The sequence below is a fragment of the Salvelinus fontinalis genome, chromosome 12 (assembly GCF_029448725.1).
Source record: "Salvelinus fontinalis isolate EN_2023a chromosome 12, ASM2944872v1, whole genome shotgun sequence".
Classification (NCBI taxonomy): domain Eukaryota; kingdom Metazoa; phylum Chordata; class Actinopteri; order Salmoniformes; family Salmonidae; genus Salvelinus; species Salvelinus fontinalis.
In genome coordinates, this window is record NC_074676.1 from 39,227,458 (window position 1) to 39,242,764 (window position 15,307).

A 15,307-nucleotide genomic window follows, 5' to 3' on the forward strand; every position below is an offset into this window, starting at 1 on the left:
GAGACATGGATTGTGTATGTGCCCTTCAGAGGGTGAATGAGCAAGACAAAAGATTTAAGTGCCTTTGAACAGGGTATGGTATTATGTGCCAGGCACACTGGTTTGAGAATGGTCCACCACCTAAAGGACATCAAGCCAACTGGACACAACTGTGAGAAGCATTGGAGTCAACATGGGCCAGCATCCCTGTAAAATGCTTTCGACACCTTGTAGAGTCCATGCCCTGACAAATTGAGGCTGTTCTGAGGGCAAAATGGGGCGCAACTCAAAATTAGGAAGATGTTCCTCCTAATGTTTTGTACACTCAGTGTATAGTCGGGTGGTTGCGGATGTGTTAGCATCAATTGCGGGTGGGTGCGGGTGAACAGCTGACCTGTGCACCACTAATGTACGCCTACATTCATACAGGGCTATTATCATCATGAGTCACAGGCCCTCTGATGTCCATTGTCTACTAGCTAACTGTACTAGTTCCAGTTAATTCGTATGGGGACAAAATAATTGCAATCTATAGTATTTGTTGTTTGACACGTTTTGCCGTCTACAACGTTTTAAACTATGAGCAAAGAAATAGGCTAGTAGTTCCTGGATTGGCATTAACTCTATGGTTATAATTTTAAAATGGAAAGACAGAAAATGTTTATTAGTTAAAATCTTGAAAGCTTTATCTTGGAGAGAGCCGTTTGTCATTATCTCAGGGGTCTTTATCTGTGGCATATCTTGGCAGAATAAAACCTTAAACTGGAGACCATTAACTATCTCTCCCCCTCATTCACACACACATCAATACCCTATTCTCTCTCATAGTAGTTCCCCACAATGGTTCGAAATTGTGGCTTACAGGGACATCTAATACTTAGGAGTAATGCTATAGTCATGGATTTGGGTATAGAGTAACTTCAACATTCATTAAAGTATCTCTCATAATCGAGGTCTCTACAAACTAAAAGAAAACCTATTAGCTTGAAACTTCTGTTAATGGAATCTTTCACAACATCCTGAAAGTGCAGTTAGAAACAAAATACATTCACCACAGGCAGGAAAAGGCAAACGAGCGTTTTTATGGCTGAGCGCCAAACGTGGAGAACAAAATTCTGCTAATTTGTTCATCGAAGTGCTACATAACTTTGATATCCAGGGTCATATTCTTCAAGAAAGAGATGTGGTACATTGGTCTCATAACATTTATGGGACACTAAACCAGTGCTTAGGGGGTTTGGTATTGAAAAACACTTTTTTGCCTGATACAAATATTTCAGAGATAATAGAGAAACCATCTCCTCATAATTTCCACCAACCCCTTGTCAAAGAACTACCATGCCTTTTACATTTTCAATTGAAGCTAGCTTTTCATGCAAATGAAAGTGAGAATGTTTTTTCCAGAGCTTCTTTTTTAACAGAAACAGCGATTATGTTCCATTCCGATTCATTTCAAAACAGCCACAAGACATGCAACACCACAGTAATAAAACTCATAGAACAGCATCATAAATCAGTCACCATCTCACGTGATATTTAACTCCATGAATTATAGCGTCATGTTAATCAGGGCTGCATTATTGCTGATTCAGCAGCTGTGTGATTGCGGTTGTGCTTTACGGGGCTAGAGAAAGGGTTACACCAGCTTTGTTATATGCATGCTTGATTGTTTATGTTGACTTTTTATAGCTGGTTAGTTAAAGAACATAAACATACTATGCAAATTGTGTTTTGTCATTTTAGAGGTAAGGTAACATGATCGTAGCAAAATACCTTTTCATTCTGTATGTAGACCCATTCAAAACAAATCCGATAGTTTTTGTTCTTTCATACATTCAAGTACAGTATATTCAACAAAAAATGTATTCTCATGTTCTTTTGTATAGGCTAAATTACAACATTATTGTCTCATGTTACAATATGCAAATAAACTCCACAAAAGTAAAACATTTAGAAACCCCCAATTGGGACTCTGAAAATAAACTGTCAAGCCTTCTTGACATTTATTTAACCAACTAGGTATTGTTCCTCATATAACACAATCAACTTAAGTCTTCAAATTCCAAGGGCATAAAATGGATGCCAAAAATGGGTGCTTTACATAGCTTACATTACACTGGAGACAATTGGGTACAATCAACGTAGTAGATTGCTCTGGACACAATAAAACAATAACATTGAACTTCTCAAATTTCGGTTACTGTTGAGTTCTTGAGGACGATAATTACATGTTTCTGATGGTGGCCCAAATTGATAACAAAACAAAAACTTTAAGGCAAAAATCTGTCTACAAAACCCTGCCTTTTCTGAACTGCACAGAATATTCATAGTTCTCACGTTATGATTTCACAATTGGTGGAGGTCAAACACACATGGCTAAAAAAATGGCAGTGAGGGAGCAGTAATGGCCATTACACCAGCCATTGTGTAAGGTGACCTCCACTGACTGATAGCGTTGTCATTCTGTGAAAACTACACTTGTTCCTTACATTTGACCTGTCTGTTCCTCTCCTCAGTGCTGGTTCTTGACTCCCTGAGGTTTGCCACCAGCAGGCTTCTTCTCCTGCTGCTGCTGGCCTCTGCCCACTCCTGGCATGCCCACTCCTGGCATGCCCCGACCACGGCCTCCAAACACACCTAAACATACAGCATGACACAAACCATTTCAACAAGGAAACATTTATAAAATGATACTGTCATATAGGCCTCAATTGCTTCACACTACAAGCACCCCAAACAAATTTTCCCCATTTGGCACTCCAGAGAGAGGGGTTCCATCTTACCTCTGCCTGCTCCTCCCCCTCGACCCTTGCCCTGCTGTTTGTTCTGCTGCATGCCCCCTCGCCCGCGGCCCTTGGACACCACCTCTTCCTTCACCATGTCGATGATCTCATCAGGGATACGCAGGTACTTTATGGTGCTTCCTCTGATGTAACACTCAGGCATCCTCCAAAATTTATCTCCATCCTAAATGATGGGAGCGAATTGGATAAGGAGAGTTTCAGCGTTAACTTAGTCTTTGTACAATTCCTACAAACTGAATCTTTTGACTGTCAATAATGCCATCTTGTGGTTATACATGGTCATTTTTCTGATCGTTGATTCGGAAATAAGATTTGGCCATGTAGCAAGCCTCTTTTAGAATCGGAGAGCAAAATACTTGCACACTCATCTCTAACATGTAGGCTCAGCATTCCCAAACAGTCCCATTACAAGTCAAAATGTTGAACAAACTTAATTTCAACTTACTTTAGCTGTTGTCCCTATGTCAAAGGTAATCTAACATAAAATATCCACAAGGAGGTGTTATCAACCCGATCTGCAGTTCGCTGGTCTGTATTTACGGTTTTTACTTCCAATACTGATGCAATTTGCACAATATAGCCGAACATAACCGAATGGCAAACACTTCCTGCTGATTGCGAGGAAAAGTGCTTCGGTTGACTACGTTCGGTCACATTCGGCTCTTGTTAACACATTGTGCTTTGCGTGCAATGCATCAACAGATATAAAACACACAGTGAGAGAACCTACCGGCGCCGCAAAAAGTCAGGTAACCAACCCTTTCCTGTGGATAACCTATCTCCACCTGCTGCCAAAAGGACCAACAGCATGTTCAATCGGTAAAGTCAGTGTAAATATAATTTTATTCAACATTCTGTCTTGTATAGACTATTGCATCTTTTTTAGGGTGACTTCCGGCAGACTAATAATCCATGGAGTAACCATGGTAACAGTCTGATGTTTAGGCAACAATCTAGCCTATTTATTTGTGGTTGTCACTCACAAGCAACCAGTGGTGGAAAAAGTACTCAAAAGTCATACTTGAGTAGAAGTAAAGATACCTTAATAGAAAATGACTCAAGTAAAAGTCTCCCAATAAAACACCCACTGAGTAAAAGTTTACAAGTATTTGGTTTGAAATATACTTAAGTATCAAAAGTAAATGGAATTGATAAAATTATACTTAAGTATCAAAAGTAAAATTATTAAAAATGTCAAATTCCTTACATTATGCAAACCGGACAGCACAATTTTCATTTTTTTTTAATTTACAGATAGCCAGGGGCACACTACAACACTGACAGTAATTTACAAACAAAGCATTTGTGTTTAGTGAGTCCGCCAGATCAGAGGCAGTAGGGATGACCGGGGACGTTCTCTTGTTAAGTGTGTGAATTGGACCATTTTCCTGTCAAAATGTAACATGTATTTTTGGGTGTCAGAGAAAATTAATGGACTAGAAAGTACATTATTTTCTTCAGGAATGTAGTGAAGTAAAAGTTGTCAAAAATATAAAAAGTAAGGTACAGATACTCAAAAAAACTACTTAAGTAGTACTTTAAAGTATTTTTACACCACTGCAAGCAACCATGTACATATTTCAGATCAGTGGTCACAACTATTGAGTCTCGACAAGTACTCATAGACAAACCCTTTACCCTTGAAGTGCAGATGACTTCTCGTAAATTTATATTCATCCAGTTGTCACAACTGACCAAGTGTCCATTATACGTCTCTCCATTCTTCAACTCCACCAACTGAGGAGTATAGGGAAGAAGAATTGGGGTTAGAAATGTTTGTACCACAAAAACTAAGGACCAAATCGATATGAATAAACAGAGAGACATTTGAACTCACCTGACTCAAAACTATTAGGAGTAAAATACCACTGACAAAAAATTTACTAATTTAATCCGTCCTTACCATAGGGTGGTTCTGTGCAGTCTTCAGCAAAGATAGAGGTAGCTGTGAATTTCAAATATAGAGTGAAAAAGTCATTATAAACTGGGTGGTTTGAGCCCTGAGATCTGATTGGCTGAAAGCCATGGTATATCAGCCGTATACCACGTGTATGACAAAACATTTAGTTGTACTGCTCTAATTAAGTTGGTAACCAGTTTATAATAGCAATATGGGACCTCGGGGGTTTGTGGTATATGTCCAGACACTCCACGATGCGTCGTGTTAAGAATAGCCCTTAGTCGTGGTATATTGGACATATATCACACCCCCTCGTGCCTTATTGCTTAATTATACCAGTACATGTTCAGAACACGTGTAAAGTTAGCCATGCACATTTTTGCAAACTAACGTTAGCTGGTATACTAACCAGTTAGCTAGCACGCTAGGTCACATTTGACTTGAAATGCAAACCGTGTTTAAATACAAAATTCAAATCTATGTTTATTCTTATAGTAGCTATTTTATATTTTGTGTTAGCTATTAGCGTTAATACAATGAATTAGCAATGTAACTACGTTCACGTTACATTAGCACATAGCTAACGTTAGCTGCATGGTAAACAACAGCCGTGCGTTTGTGCTCGACCCATTCCACGGGTCCCACACAAGCAAATACCAGTCGTCATATTACTGTAACTGTAAAATATCTACTTACCATTATAAAAGATTATATAACAAACTATCCGGTCAATTTAACTGAATCTTTTGGGCATTAATTCTTTGCTAACGTTTAACGTGCGGAAGTTTAACGGAAGTTGTCGCCACAAGTGTACCATAAGTCAATACGTCAGACTCAGCGAGAAAAACGAGACGCAAAAAGCAGCCCGAGAAATAGATGACTGCTTTGGAAGGACAGCAAAATCGGAGACAGGAAAGCTGCGTTCCTTGTTCAATTTAGAATAACAACCGAAAACATTCTCTACAGATACGAAGAATATGGATAATAGTAAGCGAAATGTTGTTGTAACAGGTTAGTGGGTTTTCCTCTACTTGCTCGACTACGTAGTTTCTAGTTGGTCTTTTCAGTCAAGCTCGACACATTAATAATGTGTTTCTTGTATTCGAAAATAAAAACAGGTCTATGAATAACTGAACATACTAGACATAATTGCACTATTGTATAATGTTAGGAACGTGTCAAGGTATACCCTGACCTACTATGTTGCAGAATAATATGAAAGTTGTAATATTTCAGACCTCCAGTGATGATGCTATTTGGCCCATTTTGCATGTGTTCCTAGTGTTTTACTAAATCAAATTCTAGTTTCAAAAAACATTTGTTTTACATTCTGTTGCAGTCTTAAACAGAATTTTGAAACTAGTAAAGCTTTATAGTCATACTGTATTTATTCTGTGTCCCAGAGACAAAGGGCAGTTGAAGACGGGATAGCCCGATAAAATATATGTAGATTGCCTGGGAACAGAGGGATTCACAAAAGAGAATTGGACAGCTGCCGACCCTCGCTTGCTCCTTTTCACCTCCCTGTCAGACAGACAGGTCCCTTGGTCTCCAAGGGAACAACAGACCAGCCCATTAATCCCATAGGGATTCAGAGTGGTGTCTCAGCGTTACTGCAGCCACAATCACACATACACTCAGTGGTGGAAAAAGTTCCCAATTGTCATACTTGATTAAAAGTATAGAAACCTTAATAGAAAGTTACTCAAGTGAAAGTCAGCCAGTAAAAGTCAAAAAATATTTGGTTTTAAATATACCTAAGTATCAAAATTAAATGTAATTGCTAAAATATATAGTATAAATCATTTAAAATTCCTTATATTAAGCGAAGCAGACTGCACCATTTTCTTGTCTTTAATTTACCGATAGCCAGGGGCACACTCCAACACTTGAACATTATTTACAAAATATGCAGAGGCACTAGGAATAACCAAGTGTTCTCTTGTTAAGTGTGTGAATTTGACCATTTTCCTGTACCGCTAAGCATTCACAATGTAACAAGTACTTTTGTTTGTCAGGGAAAATGTAAAGATACCCCAAAAAACTACTTAGGTAGTACTTTAAAGTATTTTTACTTTAGTACTTTAAACCACTGCTTACACTATACTGTGTAAACAAAAGTATGTGGACTCCCCTTTAAATTAGTTGATCCGGCTATTTCAGCCACACAATGCAATCTCCATAAACAAACATTGGCTGTAGAATGATGAGCTCAGTGAATTTCAACGAGGCACCGTCATAGGATGCCACCTTTCCAACAAGTCAGTTCGTCAAATTTCTGCCATGCTAGAGCTGCCCCAGTCAACTGTAAGTGCTGTTATTGTGAAATGGAAACATTGAGGAGCAACAATGGCTCAGACGTGAAGTGGTAGGCCATTCAAGCTCACAGAATGGGACCGCTGATGTGCATAGCGTGTAAAAATCGTCTGTCCTCGGTTGCAACTTTCACTACCGAGTTCCAAACGGCCTCTGGAAGCAACGTCAGCACAAGAACTGTTCGTTAGGAGCTTCATGAAATGGGTTTCCATGGCCGAGCAGCCACACAGCAGCCACACACAATGCAAAGCATCGGCTGGACTGGTGTCAAGCTCGCCGCAATTTAACTCTAGAGCAGTGGAAACGCCTTCTCCGGAGTGATCAATCATGCTTTATCATCTGGCAGTCCGACGGACAAATCTGGGTTTGGCAGATGCCAGGAGAATGCTACCTGCTCCAATGCATAGTGCCAACTGTAAAGTTTGGTGGAGGAGGAAGTCTGGAGCTGTGATTCATGGTTCGGGCTAGGTCTCTTAGTTCCAGTGAAGGGAAGTCTTAATGCTACAGCATACAATGACATTCTCGACGATTCTGTGCTTCCAACTTTGTGGCAACAGTTTGGGGAGGGCCCTTTCCTCTTTCAGCATGAAAATGCCCCCGTGCACAAAGCAAGGTCCATACAGAAATGGTTTGTTAAGATCAGTATGGAAGAACTTGATTGGCCTGCACAGAGCCCTAACCTCAACCCCATCGAACACCTTTGGGATGAATTGGAACGCTGTCTGCGAGCCAGGCCAACATCAGTGACCTCACTAATGCTCTTGTGGCTGAATGGAAGCAAGTCCCCACAGCAATGTTCTAACATCTAGTGGAAAACCTTCCCAGAAGATTCAAGACTGTTATAGCAGCAAAGGGGGGACCAAATTCATATTAATGCCACTGTTTTTGGAATGACATTTTCGACTAGCAGGTGTCCGCAAACTTTTGGTCATGTAGTGTATAAACGCATTATAAAGCTAGCTTTTTATGGGATTTAGCTTTTTTTTGAGTGGCTCTTCTAGCATAGGTTCTTAGGAGAGTTGTTTTTTTCCCCTTCAAGCAAATGTATTGCCAATCAAACCTGGCAAATGTTTGTATAAAATGTTTTTATACATGTGTTTAACACAGATGTAGACCTATAAGTAAGCAACAATCTCAAGTTAATTGAACTTTGAGAGAAGCCAACCTGACATTGAACACATTACACACAAAAATCTGCAAAAATTATTATTATTTTTTTTTAAATGCTGCCATATTTTTTTAGGGTTTGAGCCATTTGGAGCGCACACCATTAATGCCAGTTGGGTAGCAGTCCAGGTATGTATATATTGCATATTTTACATAGGCTATATTTAATGAATTAATTATGTATTCTGCCTGAAAACAGTCTCTATAACTATAAGGATTCGTTAAGGATTCGTTTATTTTCCTGACAATAACTCAAAACCGCCTACCTTGTTCATGCCTGTTTGGTAGAACACATTTGTTGTCATGGGATGACAAGTACATCTCACTCAGCAAATTTCTTGCTACATATTCGCCATATGTTAGCTATATAGTGTGAGCGAAGCATTATATGGCTGAAGTGGTGGTGTGGGGCTATTGGATAGGAACAATGGTTTTCAGGGTGTCTAGACGTACTTGATAAGGATATTAAAAGCAAACAAAGGGCTGCTTTGTCGCAGGGTCAGGCTGTGGTCAAACAAACCTTAGTCAGCGCTAAAATTAGAAATGTTCTCTCCTCCAGATTCTAGATATTTCCATCTTTTCCTCTTTGTCCTTTCCCAATTTTTATTTTTATGATATCGTCCAATCATATTTCTGTTGTGTTCGTTTTTAAATGGACTGAATAGATAAAGTAAAGATGACGTCTATTTATTTGAAAAGCAATGAGTGTCGAAATAATGTGAAGACATTTCTATGATCTTTTATGAATATGAATCACCTGTCTTCTTTGTTATAAGGAACTGAAAAGGCTGGGCTTGGGAAAGGACGTAGACCTGCATGTGTATGAGGTGCCTGTCGAGTACCAGGCAGTCCAGAGTTTGGTTCCGTCATTATGGAAGCAGTATCATCCCCAGGTAAGAAAGCAACAAATGGACTATCCTGTCTCCTTTCCTGTTGGTAATATATTCAATATTAAAATGATATGCACCATTTTTGAATTAGTTTGTTTTGTGTCCTTCTCTGCATGGGGAATTAGTTAGTGGTCCATGTTGGAGTCTCAGGTATGGCCACCACCGTTACCTTGGAGAAATGTGGCCGTAACCATGGCTACAAGGGTCTGGACAACAGCCGCTTCTGTCCCCATTCTCATTGTTGCATTGAGGGGGGTCCTGACTACATTGACTCTGTTATTGACATGGAATTGGTCTGCAAGAGAGTGACAACCTCTGGCCTAGGTGTAGCAGTGTCCGTCTCAAAAGATGCTGGCAGGTAAACATCCTCTTGCTGTGTGTCTTTGTGTTTGCGACATTATTTTATTTAGCAATGTGCATGCATACACCTGTAGTTCAAATAATATTTTAGGTCTATGTTTCCCCAACTCTTACTGTAGAACCACCGCTTAGAGCAGTGGTATTCAAACTTTTTCCTCAAGAATTTCTTGCGACCCCATCCCAAATCAAATGACAAACTTAAAATCTTAAAAATAAACCAATAAATACATATAGTCAATAAAATAAAATGTCTAATTATCTTTCTCAAAAACATTTGTATATTGTCCCATACAATTTTTACATTTATTTTTATTTCACCTTTATTTAACCAGATAGGAAAGTTCTCATTTACAACTGCGACCTGGCCAAGATAAAGCAAGCAGTGCGACACAAACAACAACACAGAGTTACACCTGGACTTAACAAACATACAGTCAATAATACAATAGAAAAAGTCTATATACAATGTGTGCAAATGAGGTAGGACAGGGGAGGTAAGGCAATAAATAGGCCATAGTGGTGAAATAATTACAATATAGCAATTAAACACTGGAGTGATAGATGAGCAGAAGATGAGAGTGCAAGTAGAGATACTGGGGTGCAAAGGAGCAAAATAAATCAAATAAATAACAGTATGGGGATGAGGTAGTTGGATGGGCTATTTACAGATGAGCTATGTACAGGTGCAGTGATCTGTGAGCTGCTCTGACAGCTGGTGCTTAAAGTTAGTGAGGGAGATAGGAGTCTCCAGCTTTAGTGATATTTGCATTTTGTTCCAGTCATTGGCAGCAGAGAAGTGGAAGGAAAGGCGGCCAAACGAGGAATAGGCTTTGGGAGTGACTAGTGAATTATACCTGCTGGAGCGCATGCTACGGGTGGGTGCTGCTATGGTGATCAGTGAGCTGAGATAAGGCAGGGCTTTACCTAGCAAAGACTTATAGATGACCTGGAGCCAGTGGGTTTGGCGACGAATATGAAGTGAGGGGCAGCCAACGAGAGCATACAGGTCGCAGTGGTGGGTAGTATATGGGGCTTTGGTGACAAAATGGATGGCACTGTGATAGATTGCATCCAATTTGCTGAGTAGAAAGTTGGAGGCTATTTTGTAAATGACATCACCGAAGTCAAGGATCGGTAGGATAGTCAGTTTTACGATGGTATGTTTGGCAGCATGAGTGAAGGATGCTTTGTTGCAAAATAGGAAGCCGATTCTAGATTTAATTTTGGATTGGAGATGCTTAATGTGAGTCTGGAAGGAGAGTTTACAGTCTAAAAAGACACCTAGGTATTTGTAGTTGTCCACATATTCTAAGTCACAACTGTCCAGAGTAGTGATGCTGGACGGGCAGGCAGGTGTGGGCAGCGATCGGTTGAAGAGCATGCATTTAGTTTTACATGCATTTAAGAGCAGTTGGAGGCCATGGATAATCTGTACTACAATAATCTGTACTCTTGATTTTTTTGTTCACCAAAAAATACATGTTTTATTTTATTTAAGTTTTGGCCGAATTTGAATGCCGCTGGCTTAATGGGTGTCTCAGGAAGAGTTGGGATATGCAAAAAACACATTTTCAATTCACACATGCATAGGATAAATATAAGCACCCACCAAAGTATTATTATTATGAGAACCATTATCTTCATTCCTGTCTTTCCTGACAGATACCTCTGTGACTTCACCTACTACACCTCTCTGTACCTGAGCCATGGGCGCTCAGCGTTTGTCCACGTGCCTCCCATAGCAAAGCCTTATAGTGGAGAGGACTTGGGTAGAGCCCTTCAAGCCATCATACTTGAGATGCTGGTCATGCTAGACAGAGCCGAAGAGAAGATCCACTGCCAGCACGTGCACTAAGTGACATGCTAGACAGAGCTGAAGAGAAGATCCACTGCCAGCACGTGCACTAAGTGACATGCTAGACAGAGCTGAAGAGAAGATCCACTGCCAGCACGTGCACTAAGTGACCGGCGAAAGCCAACTGCCTTTACCCCTTATACACAGGAGATATTATGCAGTTAACCACAAATAGCCCAATAACGGTTTTGTTTTATTACCTCTTCTGGTGCAAATTAGGAAATGGCAATGAAACAGACACTTCCAGTTGACCTATTCCAGAGAAATGTTTTCACGTTCTTCGTTGATGTTGCCTCAAGCACTTTACCTGGCCCAGCAGTTTTTTTAAATCTTAATGGTTATGGATAGAGGTGAGGTGAGTAAAGCTGATCCAGGTCTAGTGTTTAGGTGTAACTTGAGCTTTCTCCACATCCTCTCTAGATAGGCAAGAGTTGCTTCCGTGTTCTGGGGAATTGAACTGGAATAACTGGAATTGACAGAAGGGAGCCACCTGCTTGCGTTAAGCGCTATTCTTTTTGAATCTGTTTTCATGGTTTTGGCTCTTTATCCATACTTTCACTGTAATCTCAGAAACAGTGTATGGAAAAGCCCTTTTCTACATCAACTCACTGTACAAGTTCCACATTATTTATTGGGGTCTTTCCTTTTCCCTTTCAGTTATTTTAAGGGGAATTTCTGCCTTTGGTTGTTAATCATCATCTTGAAGAGTTGTTTTTCTTACCAGCTTTTTCATTGAAGTCTGAGGCATCCACTTGTTGGTACTACTTAAGTCATGCTAGTACTTCCTGGATTGATGTATATTATGAAATGGTGCTTTCATAATGTGTTTAGTTGGATTTATATGTTCTGAATGTACCTGAAACATTTTCTGTAAAGCATTATTTAAAGAGAAACTCACATTGTTTTTGCATATGTCCCCCGTTAGTTATCTGAACATTTTTGTTTGTCGTTTTTTGCAAAACTTTCAAATGCAAAATGTTGCTCTTTTACATTGATAACTCATTGTTTCTTGAGTCTTTTTTCTTTATAAGAAGTTGTAAATTTGCCTTCTTTTACTAAGGTATCAAGGAATGGGTTGGTTGTATCAATTATTTTTTTGTCTGTTTGCCCAATTTTGACTGGTAGCTGTTTGGTATTGTTTGACAGATACAGCATTCGTTCAATGAACTTCATCAGATCAGTATGCTTATCACAGTGAAATGCCTTTTACTGTACTAGTGCACAGGATGTAGGCAGCCAGGTGAGAATTAGACCCTGTACTTGCATTTCTATAGCACTTTCATTTTTACTTAATCAAATTGTTTTGGATGTTTCAACTTTATGAACATCGGTGAGTAGGTTTAATTTTGCTCATGTTTTTATTTGTCATAAATAACACTTTGTTTTCTGTAATTTTTTTATTTTTATTTCACCTTTATTTAACCAGGTCGGCAAGTTGAGAACAAGTTCTCATTTACAACTGCGACCTGGCCAAGATAAAGCAAAGCAGTTCGACACATACAGTATAACTGTAATGGCTTTCGTCGGTAGAAGGAGAGGAGGACCAAAGCGCAGCGTGGTGCGTATCCATAATTTATTAGAATACTTCTCAATATGACAAAAACAATAAACAGACGAAAAACCAACGTAGCTACAGTCCCGAACTAGAGAAAACAGAAAAAACCAGGAACACACGAACAGGAACAATCACCCACAAACCAACAGTGAAAACAGGCTACCTTAATATGGTTCCCAATCAGAGACAATGCAAAACACCTGCCTCTGATTGAGAACCATATCAGGCCAAATGACAAACCTCAACATAGAAACACATAACATAGACTGCCCACCCCAACTCACGCCCTGACCATACTAACTAAGGACAAAAACAAAGGAAAATAAGGGTCAGAACGTGACAGTAACACAGAGGACACATGGAGTAAAACAAACATACAGTCAATAATACAGTAGAAAAATAAGTCTATATACAATGTGAGCAAATGAGGTGAGATAAGGGAGGTAAAGGCAATAAATAGGCCACGGTGGCGAAGTAAATACAATATAGCAATTAAAACACTGGAATGGTAGATTTGACAGTAGATGAGTGTGCAAAGTAGAAATACTGGGATGCAAAGGAGCAAAAGAAACAAATAAATACAGTAGGGGAAGAGGTAGTTGTTTGGGCTATTTATAGATGGGCTATGTACAGGTGCAGAGATCTGTGAGTTGCTCTGACAGCTGGTGCTTAAAGCTAGTGAGGGAGATGAGTGTTTCCAGTTTCAGAGATTTTTGTAGTTCGTTCCAGTCATTGGCAGCAGAGAACTGGAAGGAGATGCGGAGGAGGAATTGGCTTTGGGGGTGACAAGTGAGATATACCTGCTGGAACGCGTGCTACATGTGGGTGCAGCTATGGTGACCAGCGAGCAGAGATAAGGCGGGACTTTACCTAGCAGGGTCTTGTAGATGACCTGGAGCCAGTGGGTTATCTCCCATTATGGGTTATTCCAGTGTTGTGTATATGCAGGACCAGTCAAAAGTTTGGACACACCTACTCATTCCATGGTTTCTTTATTTTTACTCTTTTCTACATTGTAGAATAATAGTGAAGACATCAAAACTATGAAATAACACATATGGAATCATGTAGTAACTAAAAAAGTGTTAAACAAATCAAAAATATATTTTATATTTGAGATTCAAAGTAGCCACCCTTTGCCTTGATGACAGCTTTGCACAGTTGTCATTCTCTCAACCAGCTTCATGAAGTAGTCACCTGGACTGTATTTCAATTTACAGGTGTGCCTTGTTAAAAGTTAATTTGTGGAATTTATTTCCTTAGTGCGTTTGAGTCAATCAGTTGTGTTGTGACAAGGTAGGGGTAGTATCCAGAAGATAGCTGTAACGATCTTCGTTGGGAGAAAGAGAGGAGGACCAAAGCGCAGCGTGGTAAGTGTTCATGATGAATATTTAATGGAACAAAACTGAACACTGAAATACAAAACAATAAAGTGAACGAACTAAAACCGAAACAGTTCCGTGTGGAACACACAGACATGGAAGACAACCACCCACAAAACACAACAGAAAACAGGCTCCCTAAATATGGTTCCCAATCAGAGACAATGACCAACACCTGCCTCTGATTGGGAACCATATCAGGCCAAACTGAAAAAACCCAACATAAAAACACAAACATAGATAACCCACCCAACTCACGCCCTGACCATACTAAAACAATACAAAAAAATACAAAAGAACTAAGGTCAGAGCGTGACAATAGCCCTATTTGGAAAAATACCAAGTCCATATTAATGCAAGAACAGCTCAAATAAGCAAAGAGAATTCCATCATTACATTAAGACATGAAGGTCAGTCAATCCGGAAAATGTCAAGAACTTTTAAAATTCTTCAAGTGCAGTCGCGAAAACCATCAAGCACTATGATGAAACTGGCTCTCATGAGGACCGCCACAGGAAAGGAAGACCCAGAGTTACCTCTGCTGCAGAGGATAAGTTCATTAGAGTTACCAGCCTCAGAATCTGCAGCCCAAATAAATGCTTCACAGTTGTGTCAAGTAACAGACACAACTGTTCAGAGGAGACCGTGTGAATCAGGCCTTCATGGTCGAATTGCTGCTAAGAAACCACTACTAAAGGACACCAATAAGAAGAAGACTTGCTTGGGCCAAGAAACATGAGCAATGGCTACCACAGCAATCTGTAGCGATACACCATCCAATCTGGTTTGCGCTTAGTTGGACTATCATTTGTTTTTCAACAGGACAATGACCCAAAACACACCTCCAGGCTGTGTAAGGGCAATTTGACCAAGAAGGAGAGTGATTGAGTGCTGCATCAGATGACCTGGCTTCTGCAATCACCTGATCTCAACCCAATTGAGATGGTCTGGGCTGAGTTGGACCGCAGAGTGAAGGAAAAGCAGCCAACAAGTGCTCAGCATATGTGGGAACTCCTTCAAGACTGTTGGAAAAGCATTCCTCATGAAGCTGGTTGAGAGAATGCCGAGAGTGTGCAGAGCTGTCATCAAGGCAAAGGGT

General features: G+C 39.9%; 2 protein-coding genes across 3 annotated transcripts; one reads left to right on the forward strand and one right to left on the reverse strand.

The window, feature by feature from the left end:
• Nucleotides 1-1,041: 1,041 nt before the first annotated feature.
• LOC129867378 (U6 snRNA-associated Sm-like protein LSm4) lies at nt 1,042-5,470 on the reverse strand. Of its 2 annotated transcripts, none has more exons than XM_055940738.1 (5): nt 5,380-5,470; nt 4,687-4,728; nt 4,479-4,520; nt 2,763-2,946; nt 1,042-2,616 (listed from the first exon to the last, which is right to left on the reverse strand). In XM_055940738.1, exons 1-5 carry the CDS (start codon nt 5,380-5,382, stop codon nt 2,492-2,494), a joined length of 396 nt encoding a protein of 131 aa, XP_055796713.1. In that variant the 5' UTR covers nt 5,383-5,470; the 3' UTR covers nt 1,042-2,491. The 2 variants fall into 2 exon arrangements, with proteins under 2 accessions (XP_055796713.1, XP_055796712.1); XM_055940737.1 differs by having other exon boundaries at nt 4,422-4,520.
• A 136-nt stretch (nt 5,471-5,606) lies between these two features.
• LOC129867377 (pyroglutamyl-peptidase 1-like) lies at nt 5,607-12,896 on the forward strand. The gene is made up of 5 exons (XM_055940736.1): nt 5,607-5,694; nt 8,243-8,295; nt 8,943-9,059; nt 9,182-9,414; nt 11,079-12,896. The coding sequence occupies exons 1-5, from the start codon at nt 5,661-5,663 to the stop codon at nt 11,269-11,271; spliced, it is 630 nt and encodes a 209-aa protein (XP_055796711.1). The 5' UTR covers nt 5,607-5,660; the 3' UTR covers nt 11,272-12,896.
• The last annotated feature ends 2,411 nt before the right edge of the window (nt 12,897-15,307 follow it).